The sequence below is a fragment of the Perca flavescens genome, chromosome 1, assembly GCF_004354835.1.
Source record: "Perca flavescens isolate YP-PL-M2 chromosome 1, PFLA_1.0, whole genome shotgun sequence".
Taxonomy (NCBI): domain Eukaryota; kingdom Metazoa; phylum Chordata; class Actinopteri; order Perciformes; family Percidae; genus Perca; species Perca flavescens.
The window spans coordinates 5715194-5733778 of record NC_041331.1 but is presented as its reverse complement, the minus strand read 5'-3'; the positions used below and the strand labels follow the sequence as shown (position 1 = coordinate 5733778).

General features: G+C 40.9%; 1 protein-coding gene across 4 annotated transcripts in view; it reads right to left on the bottom strand.

Annotated features, from left to right (window-relative positions):
* ano1a (anoctamin 1, calcium activated chloride channel a) overlaps positions 1–18585 on the bottom strand; it is an 89827-nt gene that overhangs the window by 49422 nt on the left and 21820 nt on the right. For all 4 annotated transcript variants that reach the window (XM_028582692.1, XM_028582677.1, XM_028582684.1 and 1 more), the window contains exons 3-5: positions 10477–10824; positions 2419–2517; positions 991–1142 (exon numbers count right to left, since the gene is read on the bottom strand). In XM_028582692.1, coding sequence (XP_028438493.1) covers positions 991–1142; positions 2419–2517; positions 10477–10824 — 599 coding nt within the window. The remainder of the gene's footprint in view (positions 1–990; positions 1143–2418; positions 2518–10476; positions 10825–18585) is intronic.

Below are 18585 nucleotides of genomic sequence, written 5' to 3'. Positions count from 1 at the left end.
GGAGGAGCCAGGGATGCAATTAAAGAGAAGTGAGATGCCGCCATTGAAGAGATGTTTTAGCCTGTGGGCAGCGGAACAAGCTATAAACACACAGGGCAGTTGTGACCTACTGTACTCGGATTTTGCTGTTCAATAGGAATATTGGACTATTCGTTCCTTTGTTTCATATAGACTTTGTTAACCAGCTAGTCTCTAACTGTGTCTGTGTGCTGTTGGTGCTGGGCAGGTAGTGTACAGTGGGTTTATCAGAGCTTTTATGTGGGCCGTAAAACCAAAACAACGAGCTGAAGGAGGCTAAAAATCGACATCGAGCGGAGGGGAGCTGCAGAGTTGAGCGATAATTCTCTATTGGTTCATCACTACATCCAACCCTTTACCTTAACTTATGTCATTTGAACCATTAATGACATACAAATATTGATTACTGCAGCTTTAAGTATAGTCCATATTATTAAACTTAGCAGCATTTTTACTGGGTACATAGGTCACGGCATCCAACATGAAACAGATAATAAACCCAATTATCACAGAATTAGCATTAGCATAGCTTCACATTAGCTACTTATTAAATGTTTATGGTTTATTTCAGAAACCTGTGGACTGATACAGTCCATTTGAATACAAATGTAAAAAATCAGTTTGCCGGTAAGGAAAAGTTTTTCAGGTAAGATTAAAGTACAAATTTTTACAAATGTAAAGTGTATCAGAATGTGGCAAAGCTGGATAGATACCCAGGTGATGCTTACTCTGATGACTAAAGTCCAATTAAGATAAAATAAGTGCCTTAATTGGGTTAGGGTCAAATTATAAATGTCCAGGTTAAACATTCTGTCTACAGATTCAGATGTGTAAAATCTCTTTGGCTTGTACGTTATGTGTGCATCCCACGGCAAAGCAAAGGTGTGGAAAGCTACACAAGTGAGAAAAGTCAGAGTTTGACCGGCCAGTCTTCACAACTGAAAGCAGAAAGTCAGCAAAGACTTTACTCACAGATGCTGCTTCTCTCTGGAGAAAGGGTGAGAGAGGAATTTGACGCTTTGTGGCCGGTTGGGGTCTACTTTTGGGTGGAGAGGAGCTGTGACTTTGTGAATGAACAGCCGGATCTTCTCCACCAGATTACTGCCTTGTTTCACTTCGTAACTCTGAATAGGAGGCAAAAGAAATACATGTATCTGAAAATTAATAATAATGTATACTTTATTAATCCCGCAAGGGAAATTACAATGTTTTTCATGTTGCTAGAACACACATTACTCACAATGCCTGACATACACACAGATGCTCAGTACCTATACATGCACTAATTGAGAGAATGTCAGAGTGAGGGGGCTGCAGCTGTCGATGGACAGCTGCCCTGAGCAGTTGGGGTTCGGTGCCTTGCTCAGGAGCACCTTTGCAGGAGGTGAACTGGCACCTCTCCAGCTAACAGTCCACCAACGTACTTTGGGGACATGAAACAGCTACACTCCGGTTCCCAGCCCAACTCCCTACAGACTGAGCTACTGCATGTTGTTCCCCTGCATCCTATATTTAAACAGGTGGTCTCGTTGACATCAGCATGTCTTTTTCAAGAGCTGAAGTGAAAATGTCCTGTGATCTGACATAACTACTGTATTTAGATGTGATCCGAGAGCAAAGGTAATTTGTCAGTTTTTCTAGATCTATAAGGCTGAGAGCCCTGAAGGGTTTGGACGTGGGCAGTAGGCAAGGCTCTGAATAGTGGAGTCTGCTTTGTCAGCATTTAAAAAAAGCTTTTGTTTGAGTTATTTGAAAAGCATTGAAAGCATTAAGAGAATATATACAGTATGTTTATGTATACATTAAACAAAAGAGGACCCAAGCTAGACCCTTCTGGGACACCTTCACTAACCTTCAAAGCACTTTACTTGGAACCAGTAGGCTTGCGTTAAATCTACCTGAAAAGGGCATTAAAACCATTTAATGTCTTGTCAATCTAGTCCTAAAAAGGACTGTGCACAATGTCTAAATCCTGAATTCTGAGGTTGAATCATAATGTAGTCACGCTTGTTTTTTGTGCCTCTGATTTTGAAAATTAACTATAAAAAGGTATATTGCAGTGAGGTTTTTGTTGCACATTCTCCCCTTGTAAATACAACGAAATTGTGCAGTATGGCACTTAACAAATGCCTGATGGTTATTCATGCATTATTCATTCCCAATGGATTTCTATCAAAATCTCATTACAAGGCTTGGGAGAACTGTAACCACAAATTGGCCCCACTGTGGTGTTATAATGCTACAGGAATGCAAAGACAGAGGAACAGGAAACATTCATCTTCATACTTGTCCCCACTCAACAATGCAGCACTGAGAGCCAGTCCAATCAGCCTCAGGACAAGAAAAAGCTACGGTAAATATGCATTTCATAAATGGACAATTTACTGGCGGGTGGAGTACCTTCTTTGTTGGCATCTTGAGCTTCATAAACTCAGCCTCCCGACACAGAATGTTCCAAGGAGCATGGACCTTCATGAAGCCGATTCCAGGGATAGTAGTCTGAAATACATACAACGTTTGGATATTTAATTCCTATTCTCTATGTACTCACTGCAGAAACATGGGACAGTTCATTACTTTTTCAAAATGATGATCTATAAACTTATTTGGTTGCCATAAGGGAGCAGCAGGCAGAACAGCATGTTGCTCTTCTATGAGATGCACTGTTTAGCCGATTGTCAGGAAAATCTTCTGCAACCATTTCAGCACAAACACACATCTTTATTGCTGCATATGGGATTGTCTCTGCAGCCTCTGCTGTTATGTAAAACCACTCACACACTGCCAGACTCACTTCACACCCTCCAGCTTGGCACACTGACCTGTCTGGATACAGAAATACATAACCAATTCAAGCTAGCTGACTAACTGTAAGCTATACATCAAAGAGATTTACCAGATTTACTTCAATATCAAATTCAAATGGGTTTTTTTCTGTATACTGATCCTAAGCAAGTATAGTTTCGGCACCGTATCAGGAAAAAAAACAGATGACACCCAACCCTACGAAGATGTTCTTCTTCAATCATTAGTCATTAGTTGGGCTGGGTTATTATTACCAACCTGTTCTCACTCCCAACTTGTCAAATACTGACGCTTGGTCAAATAGCAGCGCAAAAAACACCCTTTAGTGTCTGTATGGAACGCCTATTGAAACCGATTACCGATATTTGGAATAGATATACATGCATATACAGTGAAAATGAAAATCTTTAAGTGAAAATTAAGATTTTGTAATGTTACAAACTCAAACACAAAACCTTGTTTAAATGCTTAAAGGTCCAATATGTAATATTTGTACTGTAATAAATCCAAAAATGACACCAATGCCTCATCAGATATTAAGGAAACATGTTAAACTGAAATACTATCTTTTCTGACAACAATGCTAATTTCAGTATTTTTTCTTTTTGAAATTTACATTCCGTGACGGAATTTATGTTTATGTTTTGATCTGTGTGTTATCATCAACGGCCCAGTTTGACAGGCAGGCCGGGTTGCCAGATATACCTGTAAAAACGTAAACCCAGCGCGCTACAGCTGTAACGGTAGTACAGCCATGAAAGCAGCAAACAAACGAACAGGATCAACGGAGATAGATTTCTACATGACATAAAAAAAAGAAAACAGCATGTTTCTAACAGTTGCGTGACCAGAGACGTAACAACCCCCTGGTAAATATTGGAGATGTATTTGAAAGATGGAGACAGCTTGGATCCCAAAAGGACGCAGAGTTGGCTTATTTTCTCCTGAACAGGTAAGTATTAGCTTCAGGCTAATTTATCACAGCTACTAGGGACGGGCATTTTTTGTCATTTCAACATTTGTGTATTCACATTGAATTATATAGCTAGAGTACCCGAGTTGGTTACTCGCAAAAACAATTGAGACAGCCAGTAAAGTGATCCAGACTGGTCCTGGCTAACGCCGCCATGCTAACCCTGCTAACTGTTAACGTTACCGGGAGGACCAGGCAAGCAGCCCATGGCTGTTTACAACGTGTAGTTTAGCGGCTGCAGCCGACAACGGTGAGTTATTTTAAGCCACGACAGGGGGGCTGTAAATCGGAAAGAGAGGACTGTGAGTTTGCAGTGTGTTTAGCGATTGTTGCCGTAATTCTAAGCCAATGAAGTGTGTTCCGTCGGCAAGGTAGTGGTATTTTTAGCATTTCGTATTGTAATTCTAAGCCGAGGAAGTGTGCCTGACTGGCGTGTGGAGAGGACAGTGAGGTTGTTGTGTTTTTAGCGGTTCATACTGTAATTTTAAGCCGAAAAAGTCAGTTGGTTACAGAGCTCCGCGTGAGCACGGGCTTTTATGACTGTCAATATAGCCAGCATCTACCGTTAGCTACTCCGCTGTGCTGTGGAGTAATGTCTGGCTATGTGAGAAAAGCGTCTAGCAACATTGTTGTGAATGCTGCGGTCTCAGCCTGGCAACCTCCGTGAACTTCGAGTCTGGGCAGGAGGGGGCGGGGGAAACGACTCTCCAGTATTTTGAATTGGTAGTGCAGTAACAATTTTAACCGCTAGCTGCCAGTATTTCATACAATATTACATATTGCACCTTTAAAGCAATGATTTAAAGCAACACTATGTAACTTTTAGCGCCAGCTGTAGTTCCAATGAGACAACCTGTAGGGGGACCAAAGCGGGAAAAGTTACATAATGTTGCTTTAATAAATTAGAAATGTTAAACACAAAACAGTAAAAGATAGTCAGATGGTGTTGTGGGCGGGACATTAAGTCAGACTCCGTGAGTGAACACACCAAGCTGTACTGATACGTATAAGAAAATAATTGTACTCCATAGGCTTCCATAGTAGCGTGTCTTTAAAGTTTGCCCATACATTTTAAGTCATTTAGAGTGACATCATATGACACCGTGAGCTGCGAAAAGCCTTTTTCAGAGCTCATTAAAATCAAGTTATGTCATAGGTTTGCTCATTCAGTTTTTAATGAGGATTCACTGTGTGTACAGTCAATTTATCTCCATTTGACTTTTCTTCAATAAACAGACTAAGAAATGACAAAACGCTCTGGTTCTCTATTACTGTAATGAAAACAAATCTCCTTGTGTTCATGGGTCCAGTCACATAGCACATCCATACCAGTGACAGAAGAGCTGAAAGGAATGTAGCCTAACCAACATCCACGTTTAGATGAGATAAGATATAAAAAAAAAGTCACAGTAATGCTCTGGAGTCCGTTCAAAGATGGATTGACTAAAATGAAATTGATCTGAGTGTCAACAGATCCAATTTAGACCCGTCAGTTCTAAACTTTAAACCTATTTGATGTTTATTTTATTACTGTCAATTGTTCAAATGAAAACATCCACTCAGGAGGTTATTAAACAGATCAACTTAATTGCCTAAATTGTGCCTTTCATTTGCTCGAAAGGCAACAAGATAACAGAATCTGCCTCATTCACTTTTATTTGAATGCCAATAAAAAAGGACACATTTGATATGCACTGGAATCCATTGCAAATTTGATTTGTTTTATTTTTCTCAAAATTTTACTCAATATGTGTAACTGTGTCCCAGTCTTTGCAGCAAATTGAACATAGCATGCCAAACAGGGAGATTATACCTCCGGGGGCCATCACGTGATGCCCATTGGCCCAATTTGATCCGTTCTGTCTGATAACATTTGGAAAGTCTAGAAGAGCTGCATGATTAAATCATTTATTCCACATTCAAGTTAGTGGAGTGCTAGTCTCACATTGTCAGACCTTCCTTCACAGCGCTGTGGAGGAGGGTCTGGCTAGACCACACAGAATTCCGGGATGGGAGAAAAACGCTGGTTTATTGGCATTTCTTTAAACCAATCACAATCGTCTCGGGCGGCGCTAAGCGCTGGACGGAGCAGCGTCGCCTCTGCAAAATAGCCTCGGGAAGGAACTTGTTTTGGTAGAACGTATCAAACTTGTTTTAGTCGTGCAACAAAAAGTCAGATCGGACAGATAGCTAGCTGTCGGGATGTACCCAGCAGATTTGAATCCCATTTCCATTTATCTTTGTCCTCTGTCATGATACCTTTTGAGTTCAACACTATTACCTTTTAAATTCAGCTGTTAAACAGATCAATATATCACTCTGCTATTATCAGTGTAATGAGTTTCCCTGCTTGTCCAGCTGTATTTAAAAAGGTATTAGATTTGAACTCTAAAGGTATCAAGACGGGGGACGAAGATAAATGGAAATGCGATTCAAATCTCTCACACACACACATTCAAATTCCCAGGACATCCACTCGGTCCTGTCAGGTTCTCCACTATCAGTCACGTGAATCAGCCTTGGGAGCTACTGGATGTTATACCTGCTTTCTCTTAACCATTCTTTCCCTGTTAACTATGAGCATAAATACCACAAAACAACTTTCAAAATGTAAAGGATACAAATAATTCCTTGCTTAATCCCTCCCCAAAGAGGATCATAGCTTAGCAACCATAACTAGGCACAGGGGGTCTGTCGAGCTTTTGTGTTATCCACCCAAAGTGGTGTGCATGAAGCTGTGTTAAAGAGTTTGTAGAGTGGTCTGTCTTGATTAGCTAAAAAAGTCAACATTTCAACCAAAAACACACAAAACTCTAACATAAGCGGCACACATTAGCAAGTCCGGCTAACTAGCTTACTGTCTACAGTAGTAACCTAGCACATTGCTTCCAAGGACAGTGAGCACAGCATTAACCAATCATATCCGTTTGTGAGGTTACAATAATACAAATATACAATAAAAAGCCTCATTTACAATTTACACATCCACTGTGTGGTATTTTTGTACGGTTTGTTGAAGCCCATTCTGGATGCTATCCGAGGTTAGCCTAACGTTAGCTGCTCTGTCCTGCTATTATTTGGAAATGGGGAAGTTTCCATTCCTGCAACTCCAACTAAACAGGTTAGCAGAGAAGGCTTTACATTTGCCAAACTCATGGGGTAGTGCTAATCCTAAAAGCCTTTTCTCTTGTGAGGTTATAAGTGAAAACTTAGTGTTTAAAAATACAAACAAGTATGGAAGTTACAGTAAGCAGCTAAAGAATTTCATGTTACCCCATGTCTAGACAGCAAGCATTTCAGGCATGATTTTTCACTCGCATGCCTGGCCCCCAGGAAGTGTGCTAGGCTTTGAAGTAGGGCTGTCAAACAATAACATTTTTTAATCGTGATTAATCGCTGATTTTCTATAGTTAATCGCGATTAATCGCATGTTTTATCACATGATTAAAATTCTATTATTTTGCATTTCAGAACTGTTTTTAAGTACATATTAACAATGTAAAGCAGTTCTTACTAGTGTATCTTGATTGGGAATCAAACGAATGCAAAGAAAGTTACTTTATGAACTTGACTTTAAGATTTGTATTTGTTTATTATTCATTTACTGTAAACAAAAGAAGAAAAAAGAAAAAAAGAAGGGTACTAAACAACAGTAAGCAACTTGTTCATTGTTAAGGCCATGGTCAAAATTAAAGATTTAATAATAATGTAATAACTATAACAATAACTTATTTTACCAGTAAATTGTTGTTGAACGACAAAAACAACCACCAGATAGGAAAAGGGTATTTTACAATTACTATGAATGCACCACGAGGCTACCTGTTTTAAGTGAAACCACCGTCTGTGTTGTTTAATTCCGACAACGGCAGCTGCTGCGCTGCATAGCAGACTATTACGTCCCGGTGTTGGAATCCTCTACAGTGAAATACAGTCACACTTTACACTGTTAGCTGTCAGCATTTTAACCGTGTTTAATCCAGCTGCTAGCTAAAGGTAGGCTAATGTTACCTGCTGTCAGGTGTAGTGTAAAGTCAGGCACCGAAACGAGGCACCAAAATTTTTGTTCTTATTCGGTCTCGTTACTACTGTTTAGGTCGGCACGTTTCGGTAACCAACCCTACTTACCAGAGTCAATATAGTGTGCAGTAACTTCTAAATAATTTTGATCCAGTGATCACCGGTTGATGAGACAGCGTTTGCACTTTGCACTTTGGTTTCAACAACAGGTCGGCGAGTAGCACTCTCCAAAATAGTGCTTTGCCTAACTGTACTATGTTTAGCTCGTAGGTGGTAGCTCAAGCTTGACGTGCTTCGGTGATATTTTTTTCGGCTTTACACAATGTGCATATGGCTTTCGACTTGTCTACGAGCCGTCCGGGAGTTTTGGAAAATAAAAAGTGCCGTTCAGAATTGTGTTGCTGCTGCATTTCTCCATCATGCCTGCAGCCTGCAGCAGGAGGAATTATAGTTAAGAGGAAGTATGACAGCTTGATGATAAGTAAAGGTGCGACAAAGGGTCAAAATAGTAGCCATTAGGCACGATGTGAAGCCGAGTGAAGTGAAAATAAATTAATAAATGGCAGCATGCGTGCGCCCATATACAGAGGTTTGCTCCTCGACGCAGCGGCCGTGGGTTTGACTCAGACCTGCGGCCCTTTGCTGCATGTCATTCCCCCCCACTCTCTCTCTCTCTCTCCCCTTTCATGTCTTCTGTTGTCCTATAAATAAAAGGCCTAAAATGCCCAAAAAAATTACTTAGTACTAACTTACATGGTGAAAAGACGGTCGGTGAATCAGTGGATACTTTTTTTTAGCGTGACTACCCCCACAAAATGAATGGTTTCACTGTCTAAATTTGATCCATTTGTCCAATAACATTTGGAAAGTCTGGAGCAGCCACACGATTAAATCATTTAATTCCTGTTAAAGACAGTGGAGCTCTAAACCGGAAGTAGCCAATACTAGACGACTCTGGTCAGATCACAAACACCTGTCTGCCCTACTGATAGAGACTGATTGGCGATTGACTGGCGAAAATTTGCGGACTAGACAGCACCAGAATAGACATTGGCTTCAGAGACGCATGACCGCTGTCGGCACGCACATGTCTATTACAATGAAATACTAGGAACTACTTGCTCACAAAAGGACTAAAACTTCTAGTAATACATTTGCCACCGTTCACAAAGTAAGCTGCATAGCTGCAGTGCTACAATTTAAAGCTTTGTTGAACGAGGGTTCAGTTTAAAAACCCCAAAACAGCTAAAACTATATTACTGCTTAGAAGTGTATTAACCCCAAAACAGCTAAAAACTTATATTACTGCTATAAAAAGTATTGGTAAGCATTGTACTATAAATGGATCATGGTTTTGACTGTGTCCTTTCAAATGAAAGAGTGTAGGAGACTGCTGCAGGACAAGGGGAAGTTCATGCGAGGGTCACTGATCCTGTAGCTTTTGTAATGTATAGAGATGGCACATCTTTCTGTTTCTGTTACTTCTTACTTTTGTCTACATGACTTTTGGCTCGTATTAGCATTAGCATATTCCTCTACGTGCCTTCTGTCTTTTGTCTACGTGACTTTTGGCTCGTATTTGCGTTAGCATATTCCTCTACGTGCCTTCTGACTTTTGTCTACGTGCCTTTTGGCTTGTATGTAATGCATCTGGGGGAGTGAACCAGTGAACCACTTTTGCCGGCAGAAATTTCTTATGTGGTTAGGGCACCTTGCTCTTCGGACGTGAGGGTTTTAGTACTTCAGCATTTAGAGGGATATTTCACCAAATCTACTAGGTTCAGGGCTTTGTTCATTTTCATTTTTATTCAACTTAGCTTATTTGTTTTTGTTTTCTCTGCTTCATATAAAATAAAAATACCTGAGCTCGTGTTGAGCTAGGGAACCAAAAACCCGGGACTTTTTTTTGCCTTTTTGGGAAGACTCTATTTTTTCCTCCACCCCTGCTGTACGGGCGGGGGACACCCCCACAGGGGGCAGCTCAGACTCCTCTTTAACCACCCGTGGCGAGTTGCGGCCTGGCGGAGACCGATTTTGACAGTCAGACCTCCTGTTATCTCCTAGCAAAGTGCATCTCCCTACCCGCTCGGCTGGTCAGAGCCCCCGAGCACTTGGCCTCTCGGCGCGGCGACCAAAGAAGGCTAGAGGGCGTCCTTCGGAAAGGAAGGGACCTTCGGTGATCCTGGGAGGAGCGGCCTTAAACCGTGAGTACTTATGAAAAATCATTTGTTTGTAAAGGTCCCCTTGGGCAGTGCTTTTCATATACAGGGGGATAAGAGCCCGTGAGTTGGGGACATCAAGGGTGGTAATTGAAGCCTCTTGCCTCGCCTCCGGGTTCCCTGACCCGGGTGAGGGCCCTTTAGTACGGGCGTGTGTGTCTCTCTAATAAACTAGACACAGACAGGGTAGTATCTGAAATAACTCCTTTTAACATAGACCAAAACATCCGCTCCGCTGACAATAACTGGTGTTGCTGTACGGCAGAAGAGGGCATAGTAAACGCGGGGGTTATCGAGGGGAAGGCATAAAAGGAGTTGGCTTTTGATGAGAAAGCGATAGGAAGCCTCAGTAACTGTCACATCGCTCTTCAGCTTGAAAGGCGTAGCAACAATACCTAAAAAGGTAAATCGTCAAAATACCACATCACATTAAGCTCTCACCCTTTCGTCCATTTCCAGCTCCAGCCCCGTCTCTCGGATGTTTTCCTCAAACTCCTCCCGCCTAAAGCGCTTGTCATCTTCATGATAGTCAGTCTGTTGCTCCTGGGCGGCGATCTCCGGGTCTTCCTTTGGCTGCGCGTCGGCGCGTCGGCTTCTAATGTTCAGGCTGCGCCAAAACCGTTGGATGAAGTTGTTGTCGCCAAACCTGGACGACTGGCGCCGGATGCTGTTGGGCTTCTGGATCTGGTAGGTGAGCACGTAGTCCACCCGCCGCTGCCCATCGGAGAAGTAAGGGCCTTGCCGTGGATACCGAAGTGAGCCATCATCCGCATAACGATTTTTCATTGGCTAGAAGCAAGAAACAAAGAGACAAAATATCATAGATTACTGTATATGTATATAAACATTAATTACTTCTTAAAAATAAGCAGGGGTGGCAGAAGTACTCAGATCATTTACTCAAGTAAAAGAAGTAATACCACAGCATAGAAATATTAAAGTCCTGCATTCAAACCTTTTCTCAAGTACAAAAGTATGAGCATCAAAACATACTTAAAGTACCAAATGTAAAAGTACTCATTATGCAGAATGGCGCATTTCCGAATAATTTATGTCATATTATTGGATAATAATCCATAATTTGATAGACTAACGTATGTATGGTTTTAATGTTGCAGCTGGTAAAGGTAGGTCTAATTGATTTATTTATTATAATAATATATCATCTGTCATTTGTTGATATTTTCTATTCATAATTTATCAAATACATACAAAATACTACAAGCTCAACGATCTCTGCAGTACTTATATATATGGTGAGAGGACTCACTTTTATTCAGATTTTGCAGATGGGGACTTCTCGATAAATAGATAGATAGATAGATAGATAGCTTCTAGTTAACTTATGCACTCCTGGGCACCATACACTTTCACACTGCAACGTAGCACCACTTACTGTCCCCAAAGCTATTCAGAGGAGAAGGCCAGTAGAGATAACATCGTGCACATCATACACAACATACAACAAACACGTGCTTCTCCAGCTGAACCATGTAGTTGACCATTTCATGAAATATTAAACTTACTTAGTCAGTAGTGTCTAAAAGTAATACGCATCTTGTGCTGTCTATTTATGTTTTGCATTCCCCAACTGCATTAAATGAAAGGTCTTGTTGTGTTCATATCGCTGTGGATTATAAAGCCCTATACTGTACATGTTAGTATCTCTGCACAAATGTCACCTCATACGTTGCATTTTCACTAAGAAAAACCATACTGTAAACCAGGTAGTTGAAGATTTAATTTTTTTAGTATAAACACATGCCCTTAACCTGCTGTGTGTGCAACACTAACATATCTTAATCCTCTGTGCCATAGAGATCCATTGCTGTCCATAAACTATTAGGAACCCATCAATGAGGCCTTAATTACAATGAACTAGGGGCGTTGAAATTAATTATTGCATCGATGCAGATGTGGACAATTCTGCATCGATGCAGTGACAGACCATAATAGATTATTGCCTACTGATGTTACTGGTTGATTTTCCGCTTGCGTGTAGCGATATATAGTATTGAGGAGGTGAGGCATAAGGCAAAAGAAAGCCAAGGAAACAAGATCATCCCATAGACTGTATATAAAGATGTCTCCACTTCTTCCCATTGTACAAAAGTGAAGCCAAAATATCCCGTGTATACAGGCGCAACCATCTTGTCATTTTGGAGCCAGAGTGTGCGTAGTAGTGATCAGGCGGTGGAGCTGGGGTAACAAAGTCCCACCCCTTACACCCGCCAGACCAATCACGAGTATTCATCCTGTCAAGCTGTCAAGCTGTCAATCATGACGTTTCACCCAGTTTTTAAAGCATCAAATTAATAAAATGAAACTAATAAAAAACAAACGAATAAAAAAAAAAAAACACTTGAACAGACATCAGCGTGACAAGAACTACCAAAAATGACAGAAACCATCTTTGGGATCATTTTGTTGCATTTTTATTTTCATGACTGATTTTCTGATCTTATCTCACGTAATTCTAAAGAAAAAAGAATTAAACTCTAGGGTATTTGTACCTGTAACCCTGTGTGTGTGTGTGTGTGTGTGTGTGTGTGTGTGTGTGTGTGTGCGCTCGCTGAGATTATAGCAACACACTTTCTGCAGGCCATCTGACAGAACCCCAACCCAATCTGTCACACACACTCAGATCCTTAGCTACTTCCACTGACCCCCGGCAAGTTGACATAAGTACAAAAGGCTAGCTGTTTATCACACTGTATAAACTAACAGATAAATATTTGTTTTGATTACATTACATGAGAATGTATGATGCCTGGGTGGAAATTGTGTCACTGTGGATGGGAAAATAGAACATAGACATTAAAATAGAGTATAAACAACTGCGGGCTTGTACAAACACTTAATTCTAAAAATAAAAATATGTGCTACAGATCGTCTTCCATATAATTTTGTGTTTAAACTAAATTAGTTTCCAGCCATGCTAGCAGCTCTGTTGTAAAGTAAATCAAATTAAAAGACAGATACAAGTTGTTTGTTTAAGCAGTTAGGAGAAAGTAAATACAGAAATAGAGATAATGTTTCCTCCACAGCGCTGCGGAGGAAGGTCTGGTTAGTACACACAGCATTTTGGGATGGGAGAAAAAACGTGCTCTGGTTTATTGACATTTCTTTAAACCAATCACAATCATCTTGGGGGGCGTTAAGCAGTGCTTCTACAAAATAGCCTCGGGAAGGAACTTGTTTTGGTGGAACGTGTACGTTCAAAAGTAGTTTTAGTCATGGAACAGAAAACCCAGATTGGACTGATAGTCTAGCTAGCTGTCTGGATTTACCCGGCATAGATCTGAGGAGCAGTAAACCATAATCCTCACAAATCCACCAGAGTTTAGAACACCAGCACAAAGAAAGAGGAAGGTCATCTGGCCGAAAATGAGGGACATCCGGTGGATCTTCTAACTATCCTCTAAATGAATTGATATAGACTAAGTTGCCCCAAGAGCTTCCAAGCAAGTAAATTAAGGACATTAAATTCTCGAACGGCAACACACAAAGCAGAAGGTGACCGACGTCAGGCTTTTTATGTACTTCCATTGATCCAGACTAGCCCCAGTGCTACACAGGTGTACCTTATGAAGTGACTAGGGCTGGGCGATATGGAGAAAATCAAATATCACGATATTTTTTACCAAATACCTCGATATCGATACCGCAACGATATTGTAGTGTACACTATTGGTGCTTTCACAAAATATTTACACAATGAGATTAGTAATGTGGATATATATCGACTAAGTAGGTAAAGGCAAATAATAGAACAGTTACAACAGTCTGGTAAGTTCAGAAAATGACATCACTTTACTGTAATGCAGCCTTTAAAACCAGGAAAAGACAACACTTACGCCATAATACGATATTAAGATATCCAAAATCTAAGACGATATCTAGTCTCATATCACGATATCAATATAATATCGACATATTGAGACAATGAGAGAGATATGGGAGTCTGAAGACATCACATACTGTGAAGGAATTGTTGACAGCATTAAAAGCAGCTGATAGCCAACACTGATGTTTACATGAAGACAGAGAGACAATCACATGGCAATACATGTTGTAGATCAGACAGCGTGCTGTCAATAAAAGAGTCATGAATGCAGGCTGAATTGCCTTCATGGTCTTGGCTCAACAATGAAAGAGAAAACTAATACTGAAACTAGTACTGAAATGAACAGCTTTTTCTCTTTACAGCCACCAACCCACGGTACAGAACAGTTTGTGCGTGTGAGTGTGTGTGTGATAACAAGTATCATGTGTTGCTGGTGCGTGCAAATGTGTGTCTATATTATGTATTACTGTATATAGCCCCCTGCCTCATCCGCGTGCACACACACACACACACACACACACACACACACACACACACACACACACACACACACACACACACACACACACACACACACACACACACACACACACACACACACACACACACACACACACACACACACACACACCTTCAGTTCTCTCTCAACAGGAAGTAGTCATAGCTGCAAGGGTCAGAGGTGGCTTCTCAGAGGGCACATGAGGATGTGGTGGTGTATGCATCACTCACCAATAGGAACTCTTTTCTCACTAAGCCACCGGGAAATGAGGCTCTCCTCTCCTCTGGGCTTCCACATGCACACAGCCACCCACACAAACACACATTTCTGAGCAATAATAAGCTGAAGGCTGAGACAACCCAGCAGTTTTTTTTAAGTCAATAATATTTTTCACAGCAGCAGTATACTGTATGTAGCAGCTGGAACACATTTTTGCACGTTGAAGGCTTCAAATGACAGCTAGACAGGAGGACAATGGTAACTTAAAGGGTCGGTTCACCCAAATCACAAAATAACACATTTTCTCCCTTACTGTACCTCTAGATAGTTTTAGTTTAATTTGTCCACGTTTTAAGATATCTGTACACTACAACACAATCACGACATTTTAAAAATAATAATAAAAAAAAATGGAACAGCTACATGTCTGCCCGTAAACAACTTGTATCTCTGGATAATTCTCACAGTGACTGTTTATTAGGCAGAAAGTATTTCCAAAGCTAAATACCACAAGAGGTAAGTGAGAAACCGACCCTTTAAAATACTTCTTCCCACTAGAGGAAAAGAGGAAGCACCATTCATTATGGATTACATTTGGGACCAAAACTTCCCCTAAGCCTTATTCCTACCACATGATTAGTGTCTTGACCACATATTACAATAAATTGTGCTGCTTTCCTGTTTGGACCAAATCAGGACGGAATTATTATTTAGTCCCACTTATAAAATGTGTTGTGCTGTCATCCCAAGATCATGATTAATTATTCTTTTTTTCTTTTTTTAAAACAGTTTGTTATGGTTACAGCTGATTGATCTGAATTATTGTATTATCCCAAGACACCAATTTATGTATTGTCATGCTCATATTTCTTTTTTCTTTGTAATTGGTGAAGAGCTTTTGTAAATGTTGCGCAAGTTGGTAAATTTGTCTCTTCATTTGCATGTGTTGTGTCTATTTGCATGTGTTTTTTTTTTAGTTTGCAGCGTGTTGATATTTTTATACTGATCATGCTGTTGTTTTTCACCTTGTAAAGTGTCTTTATTTATTTTATTTTTTTATTTTTTGGCATTGTAGGCCTTTATTTCTGACAGTACAGCTTAGACTTGAAAGGGGGGAGAGAGAGAGGGGGGAATGACATGCTGCAAAGGGCCGCAGGTCGGAGTTGAACCCGTGGCCGCTGAACTGAGGACTGAGCCTCTTTATATGAGCATGCACTCCACCAGGTGAGCTACCCAGGCGCCCAATACCTTTTTAAAAGCGCTATATAACATAAATGTATTATTGTTGTTAATATTATGTTGAGCTTTCAGGGCCTGTGCTTTTTTCTTCCTGAATGAATCTCTAAATAAATCTCTCCCACCTGCCGCTTGTGCCGGGTTAAATCAGCGTCACACACCACGCCCCCTCATGTGTCAGTTCTGACCCTTATAAAAAACTAGCCATACTCTTCCTGAAAGTCCTCTCGTAACAACTTGTACTGTGAGGTTTAATGAACACGGTCTAGTTTTGTTTCATTTCCTAGACCTTTGTTCTCCAGTATTAATGATCTCTCGTGTTGCTTGTAATGACAGTGAAAATGCGGTCTGATTAAAGATTGGTGCTGAGCTGGAGGAATAGCCTTCAGCTCAAGTGCCACTTTAAGTGCTGCTCTCTCCACAGTCTGTTCACTGCTGCTCAAGCTCAACAGAAAAAAAGAGCTCCTTTTCATTTTAATATTTTGTAAAACAAATCACTTCGTGTTCCCCCTGACACTGGCTGATTATAAAAGCACATGCAAAAGCTGTAGAGTTGGCCTGATCACTGCTGTGTTATCCACAGCAGAAGAGCAAATATACAAATGTCACTGTGTAACTCCTTCCTGGGAAACTATATCATTCTGTCTGTCCTTTCACTGTGTACATTTACATGCCCACCAATATTCCACTATTATTCCCATTATGACAATATTCCCGAATTTGATACAGGTCATGTAAACAGAATATTCGGTTTGGATATTCCGAATAAGACCTTTTTCCGAATATAGCATTTTCCGATTAAGACACAAGAAGTTTGATATGCTGGTATAATTCGGGTTTTAGAAGCATTCTTTGGACATGTGTACAGCGCATTGGGAATATGTGTCTCAATCTGTGTTTCTACCGCAATTTGTGAACGTTTACAACCTCTTTCCTGTTTTCGGCTTGTGGTCAGCTCTGTGCGTCGCCATGGTTGTTGTACACACTACCAACCAGCCAACAGTTTGCAGGGCTGCGATAGAGATGCATGACCAAAAGAAAAGAAGGAGAAACACAGCTACTTTTGGACATTATGAAAGACTTAGATATCAACAGGTTTTTATAACGATGTGTGTTCGCATGGTCCAACAAGTCCGCCAGCGCTGGAACACTTTTGAAAAAATCCTATTTTGTACGGCTACATGTAAACAGGAATATTAGTGGACGATTAACTTTCTTTAGCCATGTACAGCTGAGTCGGAATATCGTCGTTGTTGGAATAAGGGCAAAACCCGGAATATTATGTGCATGTAAACGTTGTCATTAGCTGTGTTCAAAACTGTTCCCTATCAAGGACATAGTGCACTATATGAGTGTTTGCCACTTTGTAGTGGTGTGCGAATTCTCTGCGGTAAATTTCATTCACTATATAGTCTACTATAAATCACCAACAATGCACTGCTATTTTGGGTGTACATACGATGTACCCTACATTTTACTCCCGTATACCAGTGCTCTAAGTGGGCCAGTACTCACCAGTACGCAGTACCGGCATTTATACATTTTACTCTTAGGCGTACCTGCCCTTTTTCTCGCGTACCACTACTTCTCACATGCAGCCAGTACTCTACCAGAAAGATTGGTAATGACCATAACGTTACATAAACTACACTACCCAGAGGGCACTATGTGACTTACCTTCAGATCTGGACGAATCACGTAAAGGCAATCAGTCGGCCCACCCTATCAGAAGTTCGCTTCTCCACGGACGCTAGTTCGAAAAAGATGCCTGCGGCCTGACCGTAACAGATTTTTCACTGCTGAAAACCTAGAAACTAAAAAGAAGTGTGTTGAGTTTGTAAGTCGTTATGTTGGCCCGGCTTCAGAAAGGTACTAAAAGAACGCGTGTGCCGGAGACAGACATGTCAACAGAGCTCCAAGTCCAACCAGAAACATCACGTACGATTCACGAGCTTCAAACTAACGTCAACGTTGATGTGAGCGGAACAGCTAGCGTTAATGGGGAGTCTGCAGCTACCAACCTTAACGTTACCTTAATCAATGGCACCGACGTCAACAAGAACGTGAGTAACGAAACACATGGATGGCCTGACATGATGGCCTGACCGAGCCAGCTGTTCGTGGGAATCATTTGGTCCCTTGACCAAATGATTTTTTTTGCTTTAAAGATAACAAACTGGGCTGCAAAACATGTAGCAGCACCCCGTCACTTGCTGGCCAGACAGCATCATTCATTTTTGACCACATTTTTTTTTTTTTTTTTTTTTCACTTCAAGCACTGCCGTATACCAAAATGAAGCAGACTTTCGTTTCTAAACAGCAAATGTAACATGCAATATATATACACAACCTTTTACTTTCCTCCTGGGTGCTGGGTTTGTTTCAGGGACGTATTAGAAGTATTTTAGTTTCAGTTTGTTTACGTGATGCTGGGTCGCGCCCGCCTCCGTCACACAAATAACGGGCGCATCTCCTGACGCAAGTCACGCAACGATGTGTTTTCAGTGAGTGTCCGAAATCTTGTTTGTTCGTTCCCTTATATAGTTCACTATTTAATTAAACACTATATAGGGAATAGCGAGTGAGTGAATGTGGGAGCGGTTTGGAACACAGCTACTGTCACTCTCTCCTGTCCTCCAGTAACCCCGCTCCTGCCTATTCTCCCACCTGACCAGCTCCACCCATTCACTCACCTGCTTCCCATTTCACTTGCCCTTTGCCAGATTGTCTTTTGCGTTGCATTTGCATT